We start from the raw sequence: 25127 nt of genomic DNA on the forward strand, positions 1-25127 counted from the left end.
GCTAAAAATAGCTCTATATTAAAGAATGTGAGCACACAAAAGGACACCGTAAATTTCATGAAATAAAACAAACCATCTTGAAAACACAGCAAAGGGCAAGTATTGTTTCGTGGTTGACAGTTGAACATAGTGTTGGTGAAATGGAAAAAATTAACGTTCAAACGTATAATAATAATAATAACAATTGCCTTATACTGAAAAGTTACATTGCTTACTTTAAAGTCACGGTTGTTTAAAATAATATACTCTTTGCGATTATTTATTGTCCTACCATGCAAAGCGCCAACGTGTATGTAGCTGTTTATGAGCTATTCTTCATTTCCTTATACTGTGTTACGTCATGCTTGTTGTGTGCTTAGCTACGACACACAAAGCACGCAGGGGAAGTGACTATAACACTTCATTGCACGTTAGCGACGCATCCAGTTTTTCAAACACTCGATTATGTTAAGAGAAAGGATTTGTAAACCACTGATTTTATTTTGTTTGTGGTTAAATTCAAGTTATTTTTTGATGCAAAAATATTCGTAATTTGGTTTAGTCTTATGTTACTGTATGTTGTATGATATTTAACTATCAGCTTAACAAGGAACTGCGAAAAAACAAACAGCGATAAATCAAGGAATTGCAATACTAGATAAGATGAATTACAAACTAGACAGAAATAAAAACGAATGCCGCAGAAATATAATTACATCCACAGATTTTCATGTCAAAGTACAGGTAGTACAGATTTAAACAGCCCAGCAATAGATTGCAATACCTGTGCATTCCAGCAATAAATTGTCTATGTTATGTTCCTTCCTCGGTGTTCAGAACAGCGACTCTGGAAAAAAGTTTAGAAACTATATAATTTCTTTAAAATTTCCATTTTATTGAAATGTAGTGATTAGTCTACTAAACTAAAGATAAGCTAATACTAAAGATAAGTAGTTAAGTTATGAGAAATGGTAGTCTTTGTACAATGTAGTCAATCAAAAGTTGATTTTACTTTTATAGGGTTAAATAGAAGATAGATTTAGTTTACAAGGCAGATTTAGATTGGTTTTAAATTGCTATGTTAAACGTTTGATTTTAACCAAGAAGGAACACAGCAAAAGAATTCCCAACTTCAATCTTTTGGTGAAGTAGTGTAACCTTTAATGACGTTGTTTTAGACTTTCTAACCCAAGTCTTCAAGTATAACCTTTATACGTGATGTAGGCCTATCTTTTAAAACAGCTTTTGGTTAACTATTTTCAGCGGCTATATATGTAACTTATAAGACGTTCTGTTTAGTTGTCAAATCTTTTTAAATCACACTTTCACACGAGCCGGTTTATAGCCGATGTAAAAATAGAAGAAACCCTGAACACAATGACGCTATCCATTTCGTAAAATTACTTAGTCAAGCTGGTCAGTAAGTCAAGCATGTAAGGCTGTAAGCAAAGAGAAAGGTGAGGCAATTTCTCACAGGCCTATTTACTAGTTACTACTGTACATGTAAATCCATTCAATGCGTTTAACGCAATTGAAAGCTTGAAAAAAAAAACGAGTAAAAGTTTTATGACAGCAGCTAAAATAGAAAGAATAATTCGTTTAGGACTTACGTTGTCGAAAAGGTACTGATGTTTTGTCCATGAAAGTTATGTAGATTTGCATAACAATCTCGTGAAAATATATCGTATCCATTGTACATTGGTATAGTATGGTGTCCAAAAATTTATCGTTATACTGAAAACGTCTTACCAAGACTTGATGCAGGCAAGGTTGTGTCAATTCATTATAATGAATGCTCTAATTATGCACTCACAGTCATCAAAACGTGGTATGCAGATAATTGTGCAAGCAGAGTTGACTAACTACTATATAAAGAGTTCAGCCGTGCTTCGATCGTCCGAGAAGACTACATTTTGTAACGGGCAAGTAACTTAAAGCCTATAAGCTTACATACCCGTCGGGCAAGTGGCTTATTGTTAATTGCCTTTTGCTTATAATTTTTCAATACTTGTCAAAACAAGTATCTTAATACAGGTTTAGCTAGCCTACATTTCTACGGGCCACAGCGAAACTTTGCGGAGAACGACTTCATTGAACGGATAAAATAAATAAAACAGTACGGTTTCAACTTAGCTATCCAAATGTTATCTCTATCTCCACGCAGTAACGACCGAGAGTTTAGATCAGGAACGTGCTAACTAGACCAGTTTCCTTTTATTTAAAAAAGTTTTGCAATTACTTTCACTGCCTGTGCTGTTTTGGTGATGACAAATTTAGAGAAGCTCGATTAGCAAAAGGAAATGGGTGGTTTGTTAGATAAACAATATACTTTCAAAACAGCTTACGTGAGTTTAGGTCTGGAGCAACATTTCTTATAATTAAAATTAATTCAGAAAATTAATTACTAAATCTGGCAAAGTTTTATCCAACAGTATTCAGTTTAATCGGAATTCTATCTTCGAAGCTAAAGAGTCTACCGAAGTACTTATTTTACTGTCGAATTGCAGGATTGATGCAGGCATGTAGCCATGTAGTGGGTAACAAGTAATTAATATTTTATGCGAGCAAGTTTATTTTGAGTTGCTTGCTACTTTCCGATGGGACAAGTATATGAAAAGTTAGTTTTTCCCATTGCAACATGAAATTAGGAAAGTGACGAGTAATACAGATGTGTTTGTTATATGCAACTTAACCACTATAGAGAATATTTTTATACAAAATATTTTTATTTTGATATTTCCACGCATCTCTGTCATTATAACTTACAGCATATCCTTTACTATCGTTCATGCCTGCTTTATAAACTTTCTGAGGTTATGAATGAAAGCTTTCTGAGGTTATGAATAATAACACCACATTACGGAAAGTGAAAAAACTTGCCTACGGCGATTTAGGCAATGTAGAGAGAACGCTGTATAGGTTATTAGTTTTATAACTAGAAAGATCGTTGTTATTGACACTGTAGTATATACGTTTCACCGCCTTAATTAAATATATGTAAAGTAATGGCAAGGAGTTTTCTTGTCAGTTTGTTAAAGTTTTGCTATCCAAGAGTATTTCAACGGCCTGCAATGCAGCGCCGCAGTGTAACTGATTTGAGTCGATGAATTAAGAGTTAGGTTTTTTACTGTACTAATGATTTTTTATCAATTATCTAATATAATAAATAACTTGCAGGTATAAGAAATAAGCATGTTTGGCTATAACTTTTTTGCGATTGATTTTTCGCAACTTGCGGCTCAGATCGCTTTAATCGCGTCGGTGCTGCTTCTCACATATTGGTATCGTCGTCCACCAAATTCACCTCCTGGTCCGAGAGGAATTCCCTTGTTCGGGGTGTACCCTTTTGTTGGAAAGTACATGGAACGGAAGTTAGCAAAATGGAAAAAAGTATATGGTCCCGTAATATCAGTTCGATTGGGTATACGCGATATGGTAGTGCTCAACGATTTAAATTCGATTAATCAGGTCAGTTATTATTTGAATTTCTTTTGTACGTGATTATGTTCTCGAAATTGCACTTGCTAGCATTGGTCAGATGCGATTTTCTATCAATCAGGCTTTGGTGAAGCAGCATACAGGATTCTCTGGACGTCTGCAAATACAATTAATACAAGAAATTACCAAAGGAGGGGGAATAGGTTCGTTAGATTACGGTCCATTCTGGAAGTCGCAGAGGAAATTTGGTTTAATCACATTTCGTGGGTATGTATATATAAGTGCTTATATACCGTATAACTTGTGCTTATAACACTTAGATATACTTTTTTATTTTACTTTGTCGACTATAACAAAGGAAGCATTTTGCCAGTCAACTATTCAGAAATTTAGCAAACCACCCTTTATTTTAATGCCGGTTTTATGCTGAAGTTGTAGTTTGATCTACCGCATTTCAAGTGTTAAAACGTTTAAACTATTTCGGTATATCACATGGCTCTCCGGAACATCGTTTACTAACTACTTTTAGTTATATATGAGTAAAAGTCTCCTTTGATGACTTTGTGCAACAATCTTATTAAAGCTGTGATATTTCCGTAGGTTTGGCGTAGGAAAGAAAAGCATGGAAAGTCGAGTTTCGGAGGAACTTGCTTGTTTTAACGAAGCCATCAGATCGGAGAATGGCAAAGCTTTTGATATTTCGGTAATTCATTTTCTTGGTCTCAACATCATTGTTATTCAAAATGTTTATACTTTTTCAAAAATTCGTGTTTGTAGAATTTCATGCACAAGGCCATATCTAACACCATCTGCAATGTAATTTTCGGAAAGCGATTCGATTATGATGACAAAAACTTTGAAGTAATTTTGCATCGATTGTTGAAAGGGTAAAGGGCTATAAGAATAGACAAAGATATACAAATAAATTTTTGGGTTATACTATCATTTCAAATATTGTAATAAGTATAGAGTAACAAGATAAAAAGGGTAAGAAAATTTCGAAAACTGTTTTTAGCTTCGCAGATCAACTTACGGCTTTTACTTTTCGCCTAATTTTAATGGCACCCTGGTTAAGGAGAGTTCCACCGATCTCTTTTATGTGTTTGCGAATTAGTAGAGACCTCTCAAATGTCCTCAGTAAGTTCTGTATATATTTGAAAGTTTTTTCAATTTTCAGCACCAAGCTACTTAAATAATGGCAATGAACCGTATTTATCGAGCTTTCTTCAAACGTATTCCAAACTTACTGTCATCATGTACCACAAAATTATTCTTTAAAACTTTAGAATTTTTACAAAGCATTATTGACGAACATGAGCAAACCTATGACAAGGAAAATATGAGAGATTTTATTGATGTTTTTCTAAAAGAAATAAAAAATGGAGAAGATAAAGATTTTACGGTAAGTATCTTGGAAGCATACTAAAATTGAATACGCGAATACAATAACTTTATATATATGTGTAACCAAGATTTTCTTTAGCCAGGAAACTTTCCGCTTTTACAGCTAGTCAATTAGCCCGCTTATGCTCTTCCAACTTTTATTAGCATTCCTTTACTTAACTCTACGTGTGCAGAATAAAAACAAAGGTATTTACAATCCTTCAATAAAAACAACCGTCTTTCTTGTATTAAACCAAAACGTAGAATGACCAGTAAAAAAAACTTTTGTCCAACAAACCACAGAGTAATCAATTAATTAATTATCATTAGGGTGTGAGATTAAAGTTGCGGGCAGCGTAAATTCCTCAGGGGGAATTGTGGGTAAAGGCGTAAACCGTGTACGTGTATCTACATCTACAATATGCTAAAAACGATAAAAAGGGTTACAAGCACCACAACAGTAAAATATTACCATGCTATAACAAACTACACCGCAAAATAGTGCCTTAAAAAATTGGATTATATAACATTAAAATGCAGTGTTTCTAAAACAAGTGCGTAAAAATATTCCTGTGACATATGTAATATTGAAAAAATACTTATTTTTGTAAGAAACGGTTTACAATAAACTATAATGTTTTTTTCCACAAACCGCAACTTACATATGGTCGTATATAGTTAAATTGGTATTGGGCCAAGTTACCTTTTTTGTTTGCTGCTCGCACCTTTGTTTTCTAGAGCAGAAGTTTTATAATAGGCTGCATAAAAACAAAATTATAGGATTTGTTACTTTACTTCTGTTAACATCACTTTCTGTCCATTTGTTTATTAAAAATGTCTTTAGTCCGTCACCATAAACTTGAATAGTTTTACTTTTGTATAGACACTTTATATAATTTTAGATGTTGTTGCGTTATAAATTTATACTTAAAAAATTTTTTTTACAAATAACTAAACTATACGTTTTCATCCTTCTAATAGAAAGCATTTTATAAAATGAATTTGCTCAAACTTTACAAACTATCGGGCTATATACTGGATATTTCGTGTAAGTTTCAATTCTGAGTTTCTCAAACCGCTGTATCAGTATCAGCCTATCTACTTTCTAGTCATTATTTTGAAGGTCCCAAGGGAAGTATATAGTTCAGTATATGATTTGCAAGCATACAGTCTTACCCCAGGTATTCTTACAAAGTTTGATACATTATGTTCTTACTCAGAACAATCAACTTCTTCAATATATCCGAGAACTCTTTCTTGCTGGAACCGAAACTACGTCAAGCACTTTGAATTGGGCACTACTTTGCCTACTGCATTATCCTGAAACTCAGAAGAAACTGAGGAAAGAGATTTTATGTGTAATAGGTATTACTATACGCATTTTCATGCAGAACCTTTTAGGACTTAGGCCTTAAGCGTATATTCATATATGTGTTTGCCGACATGGTTTCGACATCTTTGTAGAAATTGAAATGTAGAAATTGTAGAAATTGAAATGCACAATGTCGAAAACCTTCTTTTTCTTTCAAGTATTTGTTCTGCTGTAAGTTGAAGTATATATTTTTTTCCAAACATACGACATCAGATAAAGTATGTATAAATTATTATAGTATTGTATCAACATTTATATACTTGTACTGTTGAGAAGCTTTAAATCTTTTCTTATCATATGCTTCCATTGGAACTGGTTTGAGATTGAGATTGGACAACCTAAAATCTAAAGAAACGATTAATTATAATAAGTATTTGTCAAATAATCTTGCAGACTAATGGGCTTCAGTCGGTAAAGTATCATTGTCGTACAAGTCGTGTAAAAAATTTTCTCAGTCCAAGAGACCTATAAGATAAATATTCCAAACCCATACACCATGATAATGATAGTATGGATATCAGTTTGCCATCCATAAAATATAATCATCATTTAAAAAATCAGTTTGACTGTACTTTTGATAATTTTTTTTATATAATTAGGTAGCGAGGGTACTGCTAGTATGTCTCACCAATCCAGCATGCCATACACATGTGCTTTCATACATGAACTGATGAGATATCGCACACTAGCGCCACTTAGTGTTTTTCATAAAACAAACGAAGATACTGAATTGAACGGTTACTTCATTCCTAAAAATACGCTGGTTAGTATAAACATTAGAATTTGATTTTGTCTAAAGCAATTATGAAAGTGGATGGTAAGGTAACATGTTATTTTGTAACAAACCATTTACTCAAAATTTGTTTAATAGTAAGTTAGGTTATAATGTGAAACGATTTTAAAAGATGCACTGCATTAACTGATTATATAGGTTGCACCAAATATATGGGCAGTACACAACGATCCAGAGTACTGGGAAGAACCTGAAAAATTTAAACCTGAACGTTTCATCAATGAGAAAGGGGAGTTTGTGCCATCAAGTCACGTGATACCGTTTTCGGTCGGTCCTCGTCATTGCCTGGGTGAGAAACTTGCCAGAATGGAGGTTTTTCTATTTTTGGTCTCCATGGTCCAAAAGTTTGAGTTTTTACCGGATCCTGAAGCGAAAGAGCTTCCGGACATTGATGATGGCGTCAGCAGCACCGGGTTTATTCCACATCCTTATTGTTTGGTGGCAAAAGAAATGTGAACCGTGAACTTGTGCCCAAAAGTTTTATATTGCCTGGCAGGTGGCATTCAATTGGCAGGTGGCATTCACTAGGAAAGTAAGGAGAAATACAAAATTCGTTTTTCTGGTGGCTTGTTCCTGAAAAATCGAAAGATATAAAACGTTTATTAAATTTCAACAAATATCTTTGATCACGTATATCCTTACCCTTTCATTCAAAGAGATTTTGTGTTCTATAGTCTATACTCTATAGTTTGTATAATGCTTTTTTCCATATTTACAATTTTGGTACAATATATACAGTGGATAAATTCTAACACGTGTTTTTCCATGCAGTTGTAAATCCAGGCAGGATATTACTAAGTTGTCACTCCATTTAATCTCAAAAAGTTAGACGTCAAAATATCAGTATGGAAAAAACCAAATTAAAATGTTTAAAATTGAAAAATACGAAAACAAATTTTTCCAAGCTTACAAATACCAAACCAGAATTTTCATAAATGTAAATATTTGCCTGGTTTGTGAAAGTGATTTTTGTTCTGAAAGAAACATTTATTTAAAACGGGATGTTATGGTGAAACATTACTTTTTAGTTTTTGAATGCAGTTTTAATAAGTTAATTCAAGCGAAACGCTAAGCACTGTACCCATCATGAAAAATTGCCTTCTTTGCATAGCAACTAATCCTCAACACATCTCAACATAATTATACCATCTTCCACACACGAAAGGAGAGTTTTTAGTAAGTTTTTGTAAACGTAAACATAAACGGTTTTCCATTTAGCAGTAACGTGCAACTGCGCCGGATTAATGGACTGCATCAAAAAATGCGCGTATGACGCATTTAGTTTGTATATAATGCAGCACGTCCACCACGTTTTAAGCAAGTTGGAGTTCTATCTAACTGCAAGAAGCCATGATCGGTTATTTGCCTACTTTGTTTCACATAAAACATTAAGGAAAGCATATATATAGGTGCAAGGAAAGTAAAACCTAATTCCCAGCGAATTTAAAACACGAAAAGAATACTCAAAGGTACATTACATTTTGCTTCTTAGTGTTTTATCTCCGCCGTTTTGTTGAAGTTAACCTGACCTAAATAGCCAAAAATAGTTTAATAAGCGAGAGAGTAAACACAGTTATTAGAATTAACTCCCATTACGTGCTATTGCTATTGCTATAAACCCAACAACGCAAAAACACATACGGTACTTGGAGAGCAAACCGACAATGCAAATGATCCCAACATAAACAGGAAAAAAGTTTCAAAGCCTAAGTAGGGCAAAGGTAATGTGTGTTTTTCTCTGACACGAAAGCACGTCGTTTTAGCAAGGTGTCCAAAACGTAGCATTGGCGAAACCAAAGCTTATCTAAAGAAAATCGTTTTAACTTGTGGGATAGGTTTTGGTCAAGATCCCTAGAAAAAAACTTTGTACCATCTTCCGCAAGTCACATGGTGACGTAATCGTCGCAATCATTGCTTTAATTACATTACAATGCCAACATTTGGTTGCGTGTCCTATACTTACATTACTAGTTTCCCTTGGGCAAGTTGTGTTTAAAAAGGACCGAATCTCTATTAGACACACCAAGTTTTTTTAAGGCAGTACTCAAATGTAGCACTAGAAGTGACCAGGTTAAAATGTCGGGCTATCAGCCTAGACCAGTGGTTCCCAAACTTTTTCAGCTTGTGGCACACTAGAAAAATTAGAAAACGCTCGCGGCACACTTACAAGAGAAGAAATGTTGCTTTAAAAAATTACCCTACTCTATCGACAATGCCATAATTGGTTTCATCGTCACATGTGCTTATTTTTCAGCTATTGAAGCAGCTAGAAAGCTTTTAAGTCGCATATGCTTGTCTGCATGCCTTATTTTAAATATTTATACAGTTCTTTTCCAAAATTCCAATAAGATTCGCGGCACACCTGAGAATCTGTGGCGGCACACTAGTGTGCCGCGGCACACAGTTTGGGAATCACTGGCCTAGACAGTCGATCTACTAAAACAACTGGAAATTACCGTAATATGTGTTTATCTGACCAATATGCAAGTCATTCCTAGGACAACTTCTAACCAGCAATTATTCACGTCTTGAGATGAGATTCGTCAGTATCGAGAAACAACCGCGAAACAGCATCAACTTCATCATCCATCTCACTCGACTGAGGAATGACAGAAGTAGCCGAGTCTGCATGTAACATTGACGGATGTTACTGTTATACGCAGCGTTGCCATACTATCCTCATTTCTAAGATTTGTCCTTATTTTAAAGGTCTGTGTCTTAGAAAATATTTTTGTTTTTATTTCTAAGAAATGTCCTTAATTACTTGCGTCCTTATTTTTGTCTTATTTTCAGGAGAAAGGTTCTTATTTTGGGCATTTCGGTACCTTTCGTATGCCATTTTGTATCAAATAGATAACAAAATTAAGAACTTGCAAATATTTTCTCGTTCTTTTTTAAGTTGATTCTCTTGTTTAAAGTATTATTCTTCTTTCGCTTCCTAGTCGTTCTTACTTTTGAGTCCAGGCCGATGGCAACCCTGGTTATACGTCTAGTAGTGCAGTGTTCATCCCAAAACGTTACCATATAAAAAGATCACTTAAGAAACTTTTATGAACCGTAGTTAAATGGTTAAGTGTTGTTTGGTATTTGTTTCTTTCGTGATGAGACATTATGTTGCTGTTTTTGCCATCATAATCAATAGCCTATTGTATCATATAGAATATATAGGCTATAATATAGCCTAAGCAGATTGCGTTTTGAGCAAGTGCAACTAAATAGGTATACAAATTAATTTTCACTATACATATCGTTTTGTAATTTTTTTTTAATTGTAAGAAACATTTCTGAATGACGTTTTCTGTTAAAAGTTGTTTTCCAGTTGAATATGGTGCGACCTACAGCCATGGTCGTAACACAAGCGGGTATTGTAAACATTGCAAAACGTGAACGTTTTACATATCCTAAATTGTTTTGTTACTTAAAATACCATGTGGCCTAATTAAACAAACTTTAATGCCTTGCAATATTTCAGAAGATTTTAAACCGATTGTACACTCTTGTGTAATTGATCAAAGCGTCGATGTTTAAGTAGGACAAAGGGCACAAAATCATGACGTTTTTAGTGAAGAATTTCACCACGCCATACTTATGTAGGTAAAAGGTCACAAATAAAGAGAAAAGAGTTGGATGATAAATAAGAAGAAAGGCCAAGCAATAAAAAGCATAATTATATAAAGGCCCGTTAAGGTACTTAAACAAGCTGAATTGAGCTTGACTTCTCAGGAAGGTTGCGATAATACTTGCGTATGCGCAAATAGCAATTGTTTCAAAAATATGTTTGTTAACTTGCCGGTATAGATATAAGCTTAATGCTTATAATTACAACAATCTCGCATTTTATCATTAATTGCAGGTGTAAGTAGACTATTTGAAAATGAATATACTTGGCTACAACTTCGACTTGTTTGATTTTACCCAACCTATCGCACATCTCGCTTTAATAGCATCGGTGGTGCTTTTAATATTTTGGTATCGTCGTCCACCAAATTCACCTCCTGGTCCAAGAGGAATTCCCCTGTTCGGAGTGTCAATTTATGTTGGCAAATATATGGAACGGACACTAGCAAAGTGGAAGAACACTTATGGATCGATCATGTCAGTTCGATTGGGTTTGCGCGATATATTGGTGCTCAATGATTTTGAGTCCATTAACCAGGTCAGAATTCAGTTTAAAATCAAATGATTTTGATACGTAAAGAACTGATGCAAAGATTTTACTTTTATACGTGTTAGATTGAATTGTTTTTATTCAGGCTTTGGTAAAGCAGCAGGCAACATTCTCTGGACGTCCACATCTAAAACTTCTTGACGAAATCACCAAAGGTGGAGGAATAGCTACGTTGGATTATGGTGATTTGTGGAAATCGCAAAGAAAGTTTGGTTTGATGACACTTCGTGGGTAAGTTAATTCAGACTTAAATGTCTAGATACAAAGCGAATGTAACTTTACACAATTATCTTGATGTCGATTAAACAATTTTTAACCGTTGAAATTTGGATTCAAATGCAAAATATTTTAACTGCTGTAAACCTCTACACGTCATTGGGATAATCAGATCTCTCAACAACATAAAAGACTAGATTTTATAAAACAGGCATATCGGCCCATATAGCCCGTTATTTGAGAAAAATTCACGGAATACAGTATTGTTTTTATTGTTTTTTGACAAAATTTAATAAAAAAATATTGGCCTTTTAGCTATTTATACATCCTAACCCCAGTAGTTCTAATGGCGGATTTTTGCAAAATAAACTTGAGCGGAGCTTACTCTGTTTCATCACTTGTGAAGCATTATACGCCCTTTAAAAGACTTCTAAATTCATTCCTAAATTTATCGTTTTGCTGTAGTTTAGCAAATGTACAAACATGTCCTTTATATTTTGGTGACATTGCGTAAGTGACTATATGATATATGCCACATGTTGTGTAATTATTTGAAAGATTCGGCGTTGGAAAGAAAAGCATGGAAAGTCGAGTCTCTGAAGAAGTTGCCTGTCTGAACGAAGCTATCAGATCGGAGAATTGCAAGGCTTTCGACATTTCTGTAATTATTATCCAAATATTTCTTTTTTAGCACCCTTGCCATACACTAGGTTACTAGGGTATAGGCCTATCTTAAGAACTTCTGGCACTTTGCAGAATATTCTTCACAAGGCCATATCTAACAATATTTGTGACGTGATACTTGGAAAACGATTTGATTATGATGATAAACATTTTGAAGAGGTTATGCATCAACTGCTGAGTCCGTAAGTTTATACCAATATTTAGCTGTAAGTTACAGACTTGTATATTGGACTATGTTCTGATATTTTTAAAAGATGTCGATGTAAAAAGTACAGCCAACCAAGAAACACCGTTTACAAACACACTTTTTTCAGTTTTGAAGATCAGCTCATGGCATTTACCATACTCATATCTAAAGTAGCGCCTTGGTTGGCCAAAATTCCACCCATGTCCTTCTTAGTGTCTAGAATTTTCAGTAAGCTCCGTTTTGTCCACGGTAAGTCTATGATTGACTGCTTTGCCAGTAGTAAAGCTATATTATTATTAATCTAATATATAATCTATGATATATTAATCTTACAAATAATATAACAATATCAGTCGACAAATAATATTTCTAAGTTGTTTGACTTGTATGCACGCCTGTACGATATAGCGGTCATGCAACAAAATATCAATCTGAAACAATTTAGAATTTTTACAAAATATAATCGATGAACACGAACAGTCCTACGACAAGGAAAATATGAGAGATTTTATCGACACATTTCTAAAGGAAATGAAAAAAGGAGACAACCAGGATTTTTCGGTAGGTTCCGGCAACATAAATAACTTATAAATTCAATAAGACCCATGTGTTAATAGCGACGTTATGCAATTGCTTGGTTTGAATGGCTTGGTACAACATTAACATGCAGAGTCATCAACTTCTTGAATATATTCGACAACTGTTTCTTGCTGGGACCGAAACCACATCAAGCACTTTAAATTGGGCACTGCTCTGCCTACTGCATTATCCGGAATCTCAGAGAAAAATGAGAAAGGAAATCATAGATGTCATTGGTAAGTCTAAATTTTCTTTCAGCCTACATTTATACTTTACATTTATGTATTCCTTTGTATTACTGGTCATACGAGGTCGGGCCTGTAATATAGGCCTACTAAGCAAGTTAACTTTCGTTTGTACAACTGTAAACTACATACTTCACATTTCAAGTGTCATTAGGTTATATCTACACAATAAAATTTTAAAATATTGTTTACATCTTAGCTATTTGCAATGGTTTTCAATTCTTATGGCAGTTTAGCGATATGAGTTAAGTATAAAATACGCACCTCCATGAATTTCCAGTTTTGCTAGAGTAGCTAGAGTTTCATAAAGTTTTTTGTTTCAGGTTTCGAGGGTACTGCTAGCATGTCCCACAAAAGCAGCATGCCATACACATGTGCTTTCATACATGAACTGATGAGATATCGCACATTAGCGCCACTTAGTGTTTTTCATAAAACAAACGAAGATACTGAATTGAACGGTTACTTTATTCCTAAAAACACGCTGGTTAGTATATAACATTAGAATTTAATTTTTTTTAAAGAAAATATGAAAGCGGATGGAACGTAACATGTTGTTTTGTAGCAAACCGTTTACTGCGTTTACTCAACAGTTGTTTAATAGTAAGTTAGTCTAAAATTTAAAATAAATTTGTAATATTGTAAGTAATTAGGTATTATATTAATTGCATGATTGTAGGTTGCACCAAATATATGGGCAGTACACAACGATCCAGAATACTGGGAAGAACCTGAAACTTTTAAACCAGAACGTTTCATCAATGAGAAAGGGGAGTTTGTGTCATCAAGTCACGTGATACCGTTTTCGGTCGGTCCTCGTTTTTGCCTGGGTGAGCAACTTGCCAGAATGGAAATTTTTCTATTTTTGGTCTCCATGGTCCAAAAGTTTGAGTTTTTACCGGATCCTGAAGCGAAAGAGCTTCCGGACATTGATGATGGCGTCAAGGGAGTGGGGTTCATCCCTCATTCCTTTCGATTGGTGGCAAAGCAAATGTGAACCACAGATACTTGCTTCGCACTCACTTAAAACAGTTTAGAATATTTGTTCCGCTTGTGTTTTAATTTAGGATTTACGCGCATCATCGTTAAAGTAAATCAATAATATATCGTCGCTACACAACGCTCTATGTAAATTCACGGCATGACATAGGAAACATTATGTTTGTCCAATTATTGATAATTATAGAAATGATGGTGACGTGCTTCAGCTTCTTTATCATAGCTGCATATTAAATTTTGACTTGTACATAGAATGTATACTGCTGCTGTTTAATTTATCTTTACCGGCACTGCTTTAGCCTGTAGCGTGTGAAACGTTGGTCGCATAAGAGGTAACCAGTTACAGCCTATGTCGTAAATTCTGCAAAGTACCGAAAGAAAATTATTGTTTAAAACTAATAACCAATCGCTTACAGTCTTTGTTTTTTCTAAAATAGATTGTAAATAAACGTTAATAAACATTCCGAAATCCGAACATCAAATTTTGAGTATCAAATGACTATCAAATGAGTCTTAAGGGAAAAATAACAATTTTTGATTTTATCCAAATCAATAAGTTATTACCTGGCGATCTGAAAATAGTAAAGCTTTGCTTAGCCATAAAACGTTGGTGATTTCATATATCTTCGCTATATAGCTGTAAAGTTTTTGAACATTACTTTAAATTTTACCCCTTTGCAATTTAGTTTGGTCAGAGTAGACTCCAAAGCGATCAATGGTCAACATTGTTTTATTTCTTTGATGCTTTTTTTGGTAAAAATATTTGTACAAATTCAGTCACAATGAACAAAAATATACTTTATTATCAACCTGTACAAATTTACGCTGTGAAAAACAAAAACTTTCAAATAGGTTTCTTGTGACGGCAAAAAGGAAAACGGGATAAAGGCAAAAATTTTTACGTTACGTGATGAAATCATTGAAATTAACGACAGCTCGAAGAGTTTGTTAGCGTCGACATTTAGCCTGTCTCATGCTTTAGATCTGGCAGGAGAAACAATGTGTAGAAACTAGAAACGCCGCTCGCACAAACGAATTGAAGAAAATGAAATAAAAATATTCAGAGTAATGATTTCTTTAGCAAAATTCATCACTAAGGCTGAAAAAATTTACTCCCAAATATAGATTTAAGGAAGGATATAAGAAATGTGAAGCTACTGCTGTAGACGGGGGATGAACTTTTCCAGGCGGCCGATTCACTACATAGCGATTCCTACTTCAAGAAAGCTTTGATTTAATCCCTAGACAGACGTGATAAATAGGCTCGAGAAAAAGTGATTTAAAACTGTAAGAAATGGAGTTGTACGATACGTTCTTAGCTGTGAAGATATATGACTGTTGCGTATATTGGATAAAAACAAAAGTGCAACTAGTTGTAGATATTGAGCATTGGTTGTATGTTGTTGCTTTTGGAAGCTCTCTTTTGGCTTAATTTTTTCGTCGTTTTTAGCAACAGATAAAACAATATGGACAGAAAAGTCAACAGAGTGTGTAAAATGATCCATGAAAGAGCCTCGCCACTTTTGATGTGTTTGCATGTCTTAATCGGCATTATGCTTCGATAACTGGATACCTATGCATACCTTTGATTTAACATTTCTTCGTGTTTTTCAAACACAGGGTACCGCATGTACATTCTAGTTCATGTAAGCGCCAGACTTGGGTAGAGTTTAGTTGAAAGTCTTCCTATGTATAAACTGACACTTAAAATTCTATATTTGTACAATTAGACGTAAAGTATAACCTTCATCGATAGGATACGTTTTTGCTCTAAACTATCTGTGCATTAATATGCAGTAGCACTGTAATACTCTATTGTATACTTTCAAACGCTTTGTTTTACTTGTGAATATACTGGATATGTGAACATCCAGTGCAAGTTCAAGGGTTACGGAAAATTCCAAACGTTGCGTTCGTGACTACAATTACGTAAAATTTAAATTGCTGCTCCACTCAAAATAAGCTCTGCAACCTCAAATTTCCTTACACAAAGAAGAAATAGGTTTTGCAATAACTTCTAAAATTATAACTCAGTTTCCTTAATCGAGGTCATCTTGTCATATTCTATACATAGTCAAGTGTTGCTTAATTTTGCGCCTGTACATTTTCTCGATCACTTGCGGCAACTCAACGATCTTGAGTATGAAACTATGGTATATAGGTGGTTTCAAAGAATGCTTCAAAGCTTGTTTTAATTATTGCTTTGCTTCTTAATTCGCTTTTGAAATCAATTCTTATGAGAAATTTTTTTAAATGTAATTATAATTTTCGCAAAACTGTTAAAGTATTTATTCTTCAAAACCACCCGTTTCCCTGGGAACTTACTGTATAATAACGATAATTTTTTTGTTTTGTTTCTACATTTTCGTTTCAATTGTAATGGTTTTACATGCAACAAACATAAAATTATAAGACAGTTTTGTTCAGACACATTGCAGTTTTTGTGTTTATGTTTAATTCGATTTTAAGTAGAAAAAGTTATTGGAACAGGTTACTGTTTAGAAACGTTGCATCGCACGATCTACCGAGACAAGTAACTATATGGTATATATTGAAATGGTAAAACCCGCAAAAACAATAAGCAATAAAAATATAGCGAAGGAAACGCTACAACAATATTGTAAGAAAATAAAACAACCAAAAACGGGAAACAAATTCATAATATGCACTGCAATAACTGATTATCGATTGCACCAAACTTATGGGCAGTACACAACGATCCACAATACTGGAAAGAACCTGCAAAATTTAAACCAGAACGATTCATCAACGAGAAAGGGGAGTTTGTGCCATCAAGTTACGTGATACCGTTTTCGGTCGGTCCTTGTCATTGCCTTGGTGAGCAACTTGCCAGAATGGAGGTTTTTCTATTTTTGGTCTCCATGGTCCAAAAGTTTGAGTTTTTACCGGATTCTGAAGCGAAAGAGCTTCCGGACATTGATGATGGCGTCAGCAGCACCGGGTTTATTCCACATTCCTTTCGATTGGTGGCAAAGCAAATGTGAACCGTAAACTTGTGCCCAAAAGTTTTATATTGCTTGCAGTAGACAGGTGGCATTCACTAGGAAAGTAAGGAGAAATACAAAATTCGTTTTTCTGGTGGCTTGTTCCTGTAAAATTAAAAGGTATAAAACATTTTTTAAATTTCAACAAACATCTTTGATCACACATATCCTTACCCTTTCATTCAAAGATATTTTTAGTTCTAAAGTCTTTACTCTATAGTCTGTATAGTGCTTTTTTCTTATTTACAACTGTGGTACAATATATACAGTGGATAAATTCTAACACGTGTTTTTCCATGCAGTTGTAAATCCAGGCAGGATATTACTAAGTTGTCACTCCTTTGAATCTCACAAACTTAGACGTCAAAATATCAATATGGAGAAAAACCAAATTAAAATGTTTAAAATTGAAAAATACCAAAACGAATTTTTCCAAGCTTATAAATACGAAACCAGGATTTTCAAAAATGTAAATATACACCTGGTTTGCGAAAGTGATTTTTGTTCTAAAACATTTATTGAAAACGGGATGGTATGGTGAAACATTACTTTCAGTTATTGAATACAGTTTTTATAAGTTTATGCAAGCGAAACGCTATAAGCACTGTACCCATCATGAGAAATCGCCTTCTTTGCAGCAACTAATCCTCAACACATCTAAACATAATTATACCATCTTCCACACAAGAAAGGAGAGTTTTTAGTAAGTCTTCGTAAACGTAAACATAAACGGTTTTCCATTTGGCAGTAGTGTGCAACTGCGCCGGATTAATGGACTGCATCAAAAAAGGCGCGTATGACGCCCAAACGCGTTACGTCGCAACTCTTTCCTTTATAATACTACAACAATTTAGTTTTTTATATAATGCAGCACGTCCACCACGTTTTAAGCAAGTTGAAGTTCTATCTAACTGCAAGAAGTCATGGTTGGTTATTTGCCTACTTTGTTTCACATAAAACATTAAGGAAAGCATATATATAGGTGCAAGAAAAGTAAAGACTAATTCCCAACGAATTTACAATACGAAAAGAATGCACAAAGGTACATTACATTTTGCTTCTTTGTGCTTAATCTCCTCCGTTTCGTTGAAGTTAACCTGACCTAAATAGCCAAAACTAGTTTAATAAACGAGAAAGTAAACACAGTTATTAGAATTAACTCCCATTACGTGCTATTGCTATAAACCCAACAACGCAAAAACACATACGGTACTTGGAGAGCAAACCGACAATGCAAATCATGCCAGCATAAACAGGAAAAACGTTTCACAGCTTAAGTAGGGCAAAGGTAATGTGTGTTTTTCTCCGACATGAAAACACGTCGTTTTAACAAGGTGTCCAAAACGTAGCATTGGCGAAACCAAAGCTTATCTAAAGAAAATCGTTTTAACTTTTAGGATAGGTTTTGGTCAAGAGCCATCCAAAAAACTTTGAATAGTGTGACCTACAGCCATGGTCGTAACACCTGTCCGACGGGTATTGTAAACATTACAAAGCGTGAAAGTTTCAGATATCCTAAATTGTTTTGTGACTTAAAAAACCATGTGGCCTAATCAAACAAACTTTAATGCCTTGCAATATTTCGGAAGATTTTAAACCGATTGTACACTCTTGTGTAATTGATCAAAACGTCGATCTTTAAGTAGGACAAAGGGCACAAAGCAATGACGCTTTCGGTGAAAAGTTTCACCACGCCATACTTATGTAGGTAAAAGGTCACAAATAGAAAGAGGAGAGTTCGATGATAAATAAGAAGAAAAGCCAAGCAATAAAACGCATAAGTATATAAAGGCCTGTTAAGGTACTTAAACAAGCTGAGATTAGCTTGACTTCTCCAGAAGGTTCCAATAATATTTGCGTATGCGCAAATAGCAATTGTTTCGAAAATATGTTTGTCAACTTGCCGGTATAGATATAAGCCTAATGCTGATAATTACAACAATCTCGCATGTTATCATTAATTGCAGGTGTAAGTAGACTATTTGAAAATGAACATACTTGGCTACAACTTCGACTTGTTTGATTTTACCCAACCTATCGCACATCTCGCTTCAATAGCATTGGTGGTGCTTCTCACATTTTGGTATCGTCGTCCACCAAATTCACCTCCTGGTCCAAGAGGAATTCCTCTGTTCGGAGTGTTAATTTTTGTTGGCAAATATATGGAACGAACACTAGCAAAGTGGAAGAACACTTATGGATCGATCATGTCAGTTCGATTGGGTTTGCGCGATATATTGGTGCTCAATGATTTTGAGTCCATTAACCAGGTCAGACTTCAGTTTAAAATCAAATGATTTTGATACGTAAAGAATTGATGCAAAGATTTTACCTTTATACGTGTTAGATTGAATTACTTTTATTCAGGCTTTGGTAAAGCAGCAAGCAACATTCTCTGGACGTCTACATCTAAAACTTCTTGACGAAATCACCAAAGGTGGAGGAATAGCTACGCTAGATTATGGTGATTTGTGGAAATCGCAAAGAAAGTTTGGTTTGATGACACTTCGTGGGTAAGTTAATTCAGACTTAAATGTCTAGATACAAAGACAAATGTAACTTTACACAATTTACTTGATATCGATTAAACAATTTGTAACCGTAGAAATTATGATTCAAATGCAAATCAATTGAACTGCTGTAAACCTCTACACGTCATAGGATAATCAGATCTCTCAACAACATAAATGAATAGATTTTATAAAACAGGAATATCGGCCCATAGCCCGTTACTTGAGAAAAATTCACGGTATACAGTGTTCTTGTTATTCTTTTTTGACAAAATTTAATAAAAAAATGATTGGCTTTTAAGCTATTTATACATCATAACCCCAGCAGTTCTAATGGCGGATTTTTGTAAAATAAATTTGAGCGGAGCTTACTCTGTTTCATCACTTATTAAGCATTGTATGCCTTTTAAAAGACTTCTAAATTCATTCCTAAATTTATCGTTTTGCTGTAGTTTAACAAATGTACAAACATGACTTTTATATTTTGGTGACATTGCATAAGTGACTATATGATATATGTCACATGTTGTATAATTTTATAAAAGATTTGGCGTTGGAAAGAAAAGCATGGAAAGTCGAGTCTCTGAAGAAGTTGCCTGTCTGAACGAAGCTATCAGATCGGAAAATGGCAAAGCTTTCGACATTTCTGTAATTATTATACAAATATTTACTTTTTTAATACCCTTGCCATACACTAGGTTACTAGGGTATAGGCCTATCTTAAGAACCTCTGGCAATTCGCAGAACGTTCTTCACAAGGCCATATCTAACAATATTTGTGACGTGATACTTGGAAAACGATTTGATTATGATGATAAACATTTTGAAGAGGTTATGCATCAACTGCTGAGTCCGTAAGTTTATACCAATATTTAGCTGTAAGTTACAGACTTGTATATAGGCCTACGTTCTGATATTTCTAAAAGATGTCGATGTAAAAAGTACAGCCAACCAAGAAACACCGTTTCCAAACACACTTTTTTTAGTGTCGAAGATCAGCTCACGACATTTGCCATACGCATATTCAAAGTAGCGCCTTGGTTAGGCAAAATTCCACCCATGTCCTTCTTAGTGTCGAGAATTGGCAGTAAGCTCCGTTTTGTCCAAGGTAAGTGACTGCTTTGCCCGTAGTAAAGCTTTATTATAAATTTTACAAATAATATAACAATATCAGTTGACAAATAATATTTCTAAGTTGTTTGACTTGTATTCGCACCTGTACGATATTGGGGCCATGCAACAAAATATCAATCTGAAACAATTTAGAATTCATACAAAATGTAATCGATGAACACGAACAGTCCTACGACAAGGAAAATATGAGAGATTTTATCGACGCATTTCTAAAGGAGATGAAAAAGGGAGACAACAAAGATTTTTCGGTAAGTTCCGGCAACATAAATAACTTATAAATTCAACAAGACCCATGTGTTAATAGTGACGTTATGCAATTGCTTGGTTTGAATGGCTCGGTACAACATTAACATGCAGAATCATCAACTTCTTCAATATATTCGGCAACTGTTTTTTGCTGGGACCGAAACCACATCAAGCACTTTAAATTGGGCGCTGCTCTGCCTACTGCATTATCCGGAATCTCAGAAAAAAATGAGAAAGGAAATCATAGATGTCATTGGTAAGTCTAAATTTTCTTTTAGCCTGTATTTATACTTTAAATTTATGTATTCCTTTGTATAACTGGTCATACGAGGTCGGGCCTGTAATGTAGGCCTACTAAGCAAGTTAACTTTCGCTTGTAAAACTGTAAACTACATACTTCATATTTCAAGTGTCATTAGGTTTTATCTACACAATAAAATTTTAAATATTGTTTACATCTTAGCTTTTTGCAATGTTTTTCAATTCTTATGTCAGTTTAGCGATATCAGTTAAGTATAAAATATGCACCTCTATGAATTTCCAGTTTTGCTAGAGTTTCATAAAGTTTTTTGTTTCAGGTTTCGAGGGTATCGCTAGCATGTCCCACAAAAGCAGCATGCCATACACATGTGCTTTCATACATGAACTGATGAGATATCGCACATTAGCGCCTCTTAGTGTTTTTCATAAAACAAACGAAGATACTGAATTGAGCGGTTACTTCATTCCTAAAAACACGCTGGTTAGTATATAACAGGGGTGGGCAAACTTGTTCAACGAAAGAGTCACTTACAGAAAACTACAAACACCAGCGAGTCGTAAAATCAGTAGTGTCAATACAAATAAAAGTAAACAATGTATCGCTATAATGGGCACTATTGGATATTACTGTTCAGCTAAAGCATCCACTAAAACATGTCGGCGAACCACAGTGTCCCCATCTTTGTTAAAGACTATACTTGATAGCATTAGATGTCATCGTTTTTGTTTTGCAGTGTATTTAAGTAGACTAAACTGAGCTAAAGCTTAATGTCTTAGCAATGAAATTGCATTGACTTGCTGTTAACTAAGTCTTCGGATTCTATGTCTAATGTTACGTCATAAACGAAATGCTGGCCTAAATAAAAAAAAAGAGCGAAACGCTCATAAACGGTACTCTTGGTAGCCTTTACAATTTTTTTTGGAATTTTACGATTCCACTAGAAGAACCACAAAAAACATGCCGGCGAGCCGCAGTTTGCCCACCACTGGTATATAACATTAGCATTTAATTTTGTTTAAAACAAATATGAAAGCGGATGGAACGTAACATGTTATTTTTTAGCAAACTGTTTACTCAACACTTGTTTACTACTAAGTTATCCTATAACTTAAAACAAATTTGCAATATTGTAAGTAATTAAGTATTATGCTAATTGCATGATTATAGGTTGCACCAAATATATGGGCAGTACACAACGATCCAGAATACTGGGAAGAACCTGAAAAATTTAAACCTGAACGATTCATCAACGAGAAAGGGGAGTTTGTGTCATCAAGTCACGTGATACCGTTTTCGGTCGGTCCTCGTCATTGCCTGGGTGAGCAACTTGCCAGAATGGAGATCTTTCTATTTTTGGTCTCCATGGTCCAAAAGTTTGAGTTTTTACCGGATCCTGAAGCGAAAGAGCTTCCGGACATTGATGATGGCATCAACGGAGGAGGGTTTATTCCTCATTCTTTTCGATTGGTGGCAAAGCAAATGTGAACCACAGATACGTGCTTCGTAACCACTTAGACAGTTTTGAATATTTGTTCCGCTTGTGCATTAATTTTTGATTTACGCGCATCATCGTTAAGATAAATCAATAATATATCGTCGCCATACAACGCTCTATGTAAATTCACGGCATAACATAGGAAGCATTTTTTTCGTCCAATTATTATTTATACTTATAGAAATGATGGTGACGTGCTTCAGCTTCTTTATCATAGCTGCATATTAAATTTTGACTTGTACATAGAATGTATACTGCTGTTGTTTAATTTATCTTTACCGGCACTGCTTTAGCCTGTAGCGTGTGAAACGTTTGTTTCAAAAGAGGTAACCCGGTATAGTCTATGTCGTAAATTTTGCAAAGTGCCGAAAGAAAATTATTGTTGAAAACTAATAACCAATCGCTTACAATCTTTTTTTTCTAAAATAGATTGTAAATAAACGTTAATAAACATTCCGAAATCCGAACATCAAATTTTGATTATCAAATGACTACCAAATGAATCTTAAGGTAAAAATATCAAATTTTTGATTTTATCCAAACCAATATTCTCTGGCGACATGAAAATAGTAAAACTTTGCTTAGCCATAAAACGTTGGTGGGTTCATATATCTCCGCTATAGCCGTAAAGTTTTTAAACATTACTTTAAATTTTACTTCTTTTCAATTTTGGTTTGCCAGAGTAGGCTCCAAAGCAATCAACATTATTTTACTGCTTGTTGTTTTTTTTTGATAAAAATATTTGTACAAATTCCACCACATTGAACAGAAATATACTTTATTATCAACCTGTACAAATTTACGCTGTGAAAAGCAAAAAGTTTTAAATAGGTTTCTTGTGATGGCAAAAAGGAAGACGGGATAAAGGCAAAATTGTTTGACGTTGCGTGATGAAATCATTGAAATAAACGACAGCTCGAAGAGTTTGTTAGCGTCGACCTTTAGCCTGTCTCATGCTTTAGATCTGGCAGGAGAAACAATGTGTAGAAAGTAGAAACGCCGCTCGCACAAACGAATTGAAGAAAATGAAATAAAAGTATTCAGTGTAATGATTTCTCTAGCAAAGTTCATCGCCAAGGCTGAAGAAATTTACTCCCAAATATAGATTTAAGGAAGGATATAAGAAATGTGAAGCTAATGCTGCAAACGGGGGATGAACTTTTCCAGGCCGCCGCTTCACTATATAGCGATTCCTACTTCAAGAAAGCCTTCATTTAATCTTTAATTCAGAGCGTGATAACTGATAACAAGGCTCGAGAAAAAGTGATTTAAAATCGTAAGAAATGGAATTGTACGATACGTTTTTAGCTGTGAAGATCTATGACTATAGCACCGCTAAAAGATCCTGGAGAAAGGTATGAGTGATGCTTGCTCTTGTTCAGCGGTCCTGATTAACAGTTTCAAACTCGAGCAATACAATATTAAAATGTAAAGTGAAAATAAAACAATGTCTGTCTACCTGAACCTGCTCAAAGACAAGCTCGGTAACCGGGCTTGAGTGATGAAGAATTAATCTATCGCCGAGTTTGAGCCACGCAAAGACTTTCGTCGGTCCGAGGATAAAGATTGTGATACTATACATTACCAAGCTTAATTCCAAGCTTTTGCTACATTTCTGCTATTCAAGTTGCTACTCAGCACGAAAATATTTGGTTATTTTAGCTGCCACTGTATAAAATTGCACTAAAGCTTGCAGGAGGGACCGTTTAGCTTATCGCTATCGGTTTTCGAATTCCACAGTAACCAGTTTACACGAATCGTGAAAAAACAGATTTCCGCGAAATAATGAATAGAGTAGGTGGACCTAATCATAATGAGATAAGCAGTATACATGCATCATGTTCACTGGTACCTCGATCAAATGAAGTAATCAGTAACCGCAGTTAGATAAGAAAAGCTGATAGAAATGACTGAAAATACACGCAGAATCAATCTGGTAGCTTAAACATGATTCTGTTTCAACTATACCATGAGTTATCATCTTCTGGCGCATTTTGTATGGAAGACGACGTCAAGCCCGTGCAGTACCGTAGTAGCCTATTTGCTTACTTTATGGTAACAATCATTAAATTTTTAACGACTGACAAAACCAATAAAATGAAAGTCTACTGGTTAATTGCTGTTCACGTTTCGTAGTATATTTAGGACATTTGACTTGATAAAGGTATCAAATGAGGAGATATATATATCAGTCAAAGCAAGTTTTGCAGTTTAAATTAGGTCAATAGAAATTTTCCAACAACCAGTTTGGATGTTATATTGCAGTTTTGCAACATAGTTTTAGTTGAAGCCAATAAGCAAGACCAGGTAAATAAAGCGACATTCACACGTTAACTGATGATGTGCGCGCTTTAAACAAAACATCACATGATTAAGCAACACGTGAAAACATGTGCCACTCAGCGTTTTTGAAAGCGGCTGCTAGACTAAAG

General features: G+C 34.6%; 3 protein-coding genes across 3 annotated transcripts; all 3 read left to right on the top strand.

Annotated features, from left to right (window-relative positions):
* The first annotated feature begins 3160 nt into the window (after positions 1-3160).
* On the top strand, positions 3161-7717 carry LOC143446093 (cytochrome P450 2J6-like). The gene is made up of 9 exons (XM_076945582.1): positions 3161-3447; positions 3539-3684; positions 4018-4120; positions 4195-4304; positions 4433-4554; positions 4704-4819; positions 6021-6165; positions 6772-6935; positions 7104-7717. Exons 1-9 carry the CDS (start codon positions 3172-3174, stop codon positions 7419-7421), a joined length of 1500 nt encoding a protein of 499 aa, XP_076801697.1. The 5' UTR covers positions 3161-3171; the 3' UTR covers positions 7422-7717.
* A 3105-nt stretch (positions 7718-10822) lies between these two features.
* LOC143446313 (cytochrome P450 2U1-like) lies at positions 10823-14518 on the top strand. The gene is made up of 9 exons (XM_076945903.1): positions 10823-11121; positions 11219-11364; positions 11908-12010; positions 12106-12215; positions 12348-12469; positions 12666-12781; positions 12891-13035; positions 13368-13531; positions 13724-14518. The coding sequence occupies exons 1-9, from the start codon at positions 10840-10842 to the stop codon at positions 14039-14041; spliced, it is 1506 nt and encodes a 501-aa protein (XP_076802018.1). The 5' UTR covers positions 10823-10839; the 3' UTR covers positions 14042-14518.
* A 4502-nt stretch (positions 14519-19020) lies between these two features.
* LOC143445963 (cytochrome P450 2J6-like) lies at positions 19021-23099 on the top strand. The gene is made up of 9 exons (XM_076945388.1): positions 19021-19318; positions 19416-19561; positions 20104-20206; positions 20303-20412; positions 20545-20666; positions 20825-20940; positions 21050-21194; positions 21517-21680; positions 22368-23099. Exons 1-9 carry the CDS (start codon positions 19037-19039, stop codon positions 22683-22685), a joined length of 1506 nt encoding a protein of 501 aa, XP_076801503.1. The 5' UTR covers positions 19021-19036; the 3' UTR covers positions 22686-23099.
* Positions 23100-25127: the final 2028 nt, after the last annotated feature.

The sequence above is a fragment of the Clavelina lepadiformis genome, chromosome 2 (genome assembly GCF_947623445.1).
Source record: "Clavelina lepadiformis chromosome 2, kaClaLepa1.1, whole genome shotgun sequence".
In the NCBI taxonomy this organism is placed as follows: domain Eukaryota; kingdom Metazoa; phylum Chordata; class Ascidiacea; order Aplousobranchia; family Clavelinidae; genus Clavelina; species Clavelina lepadiformis.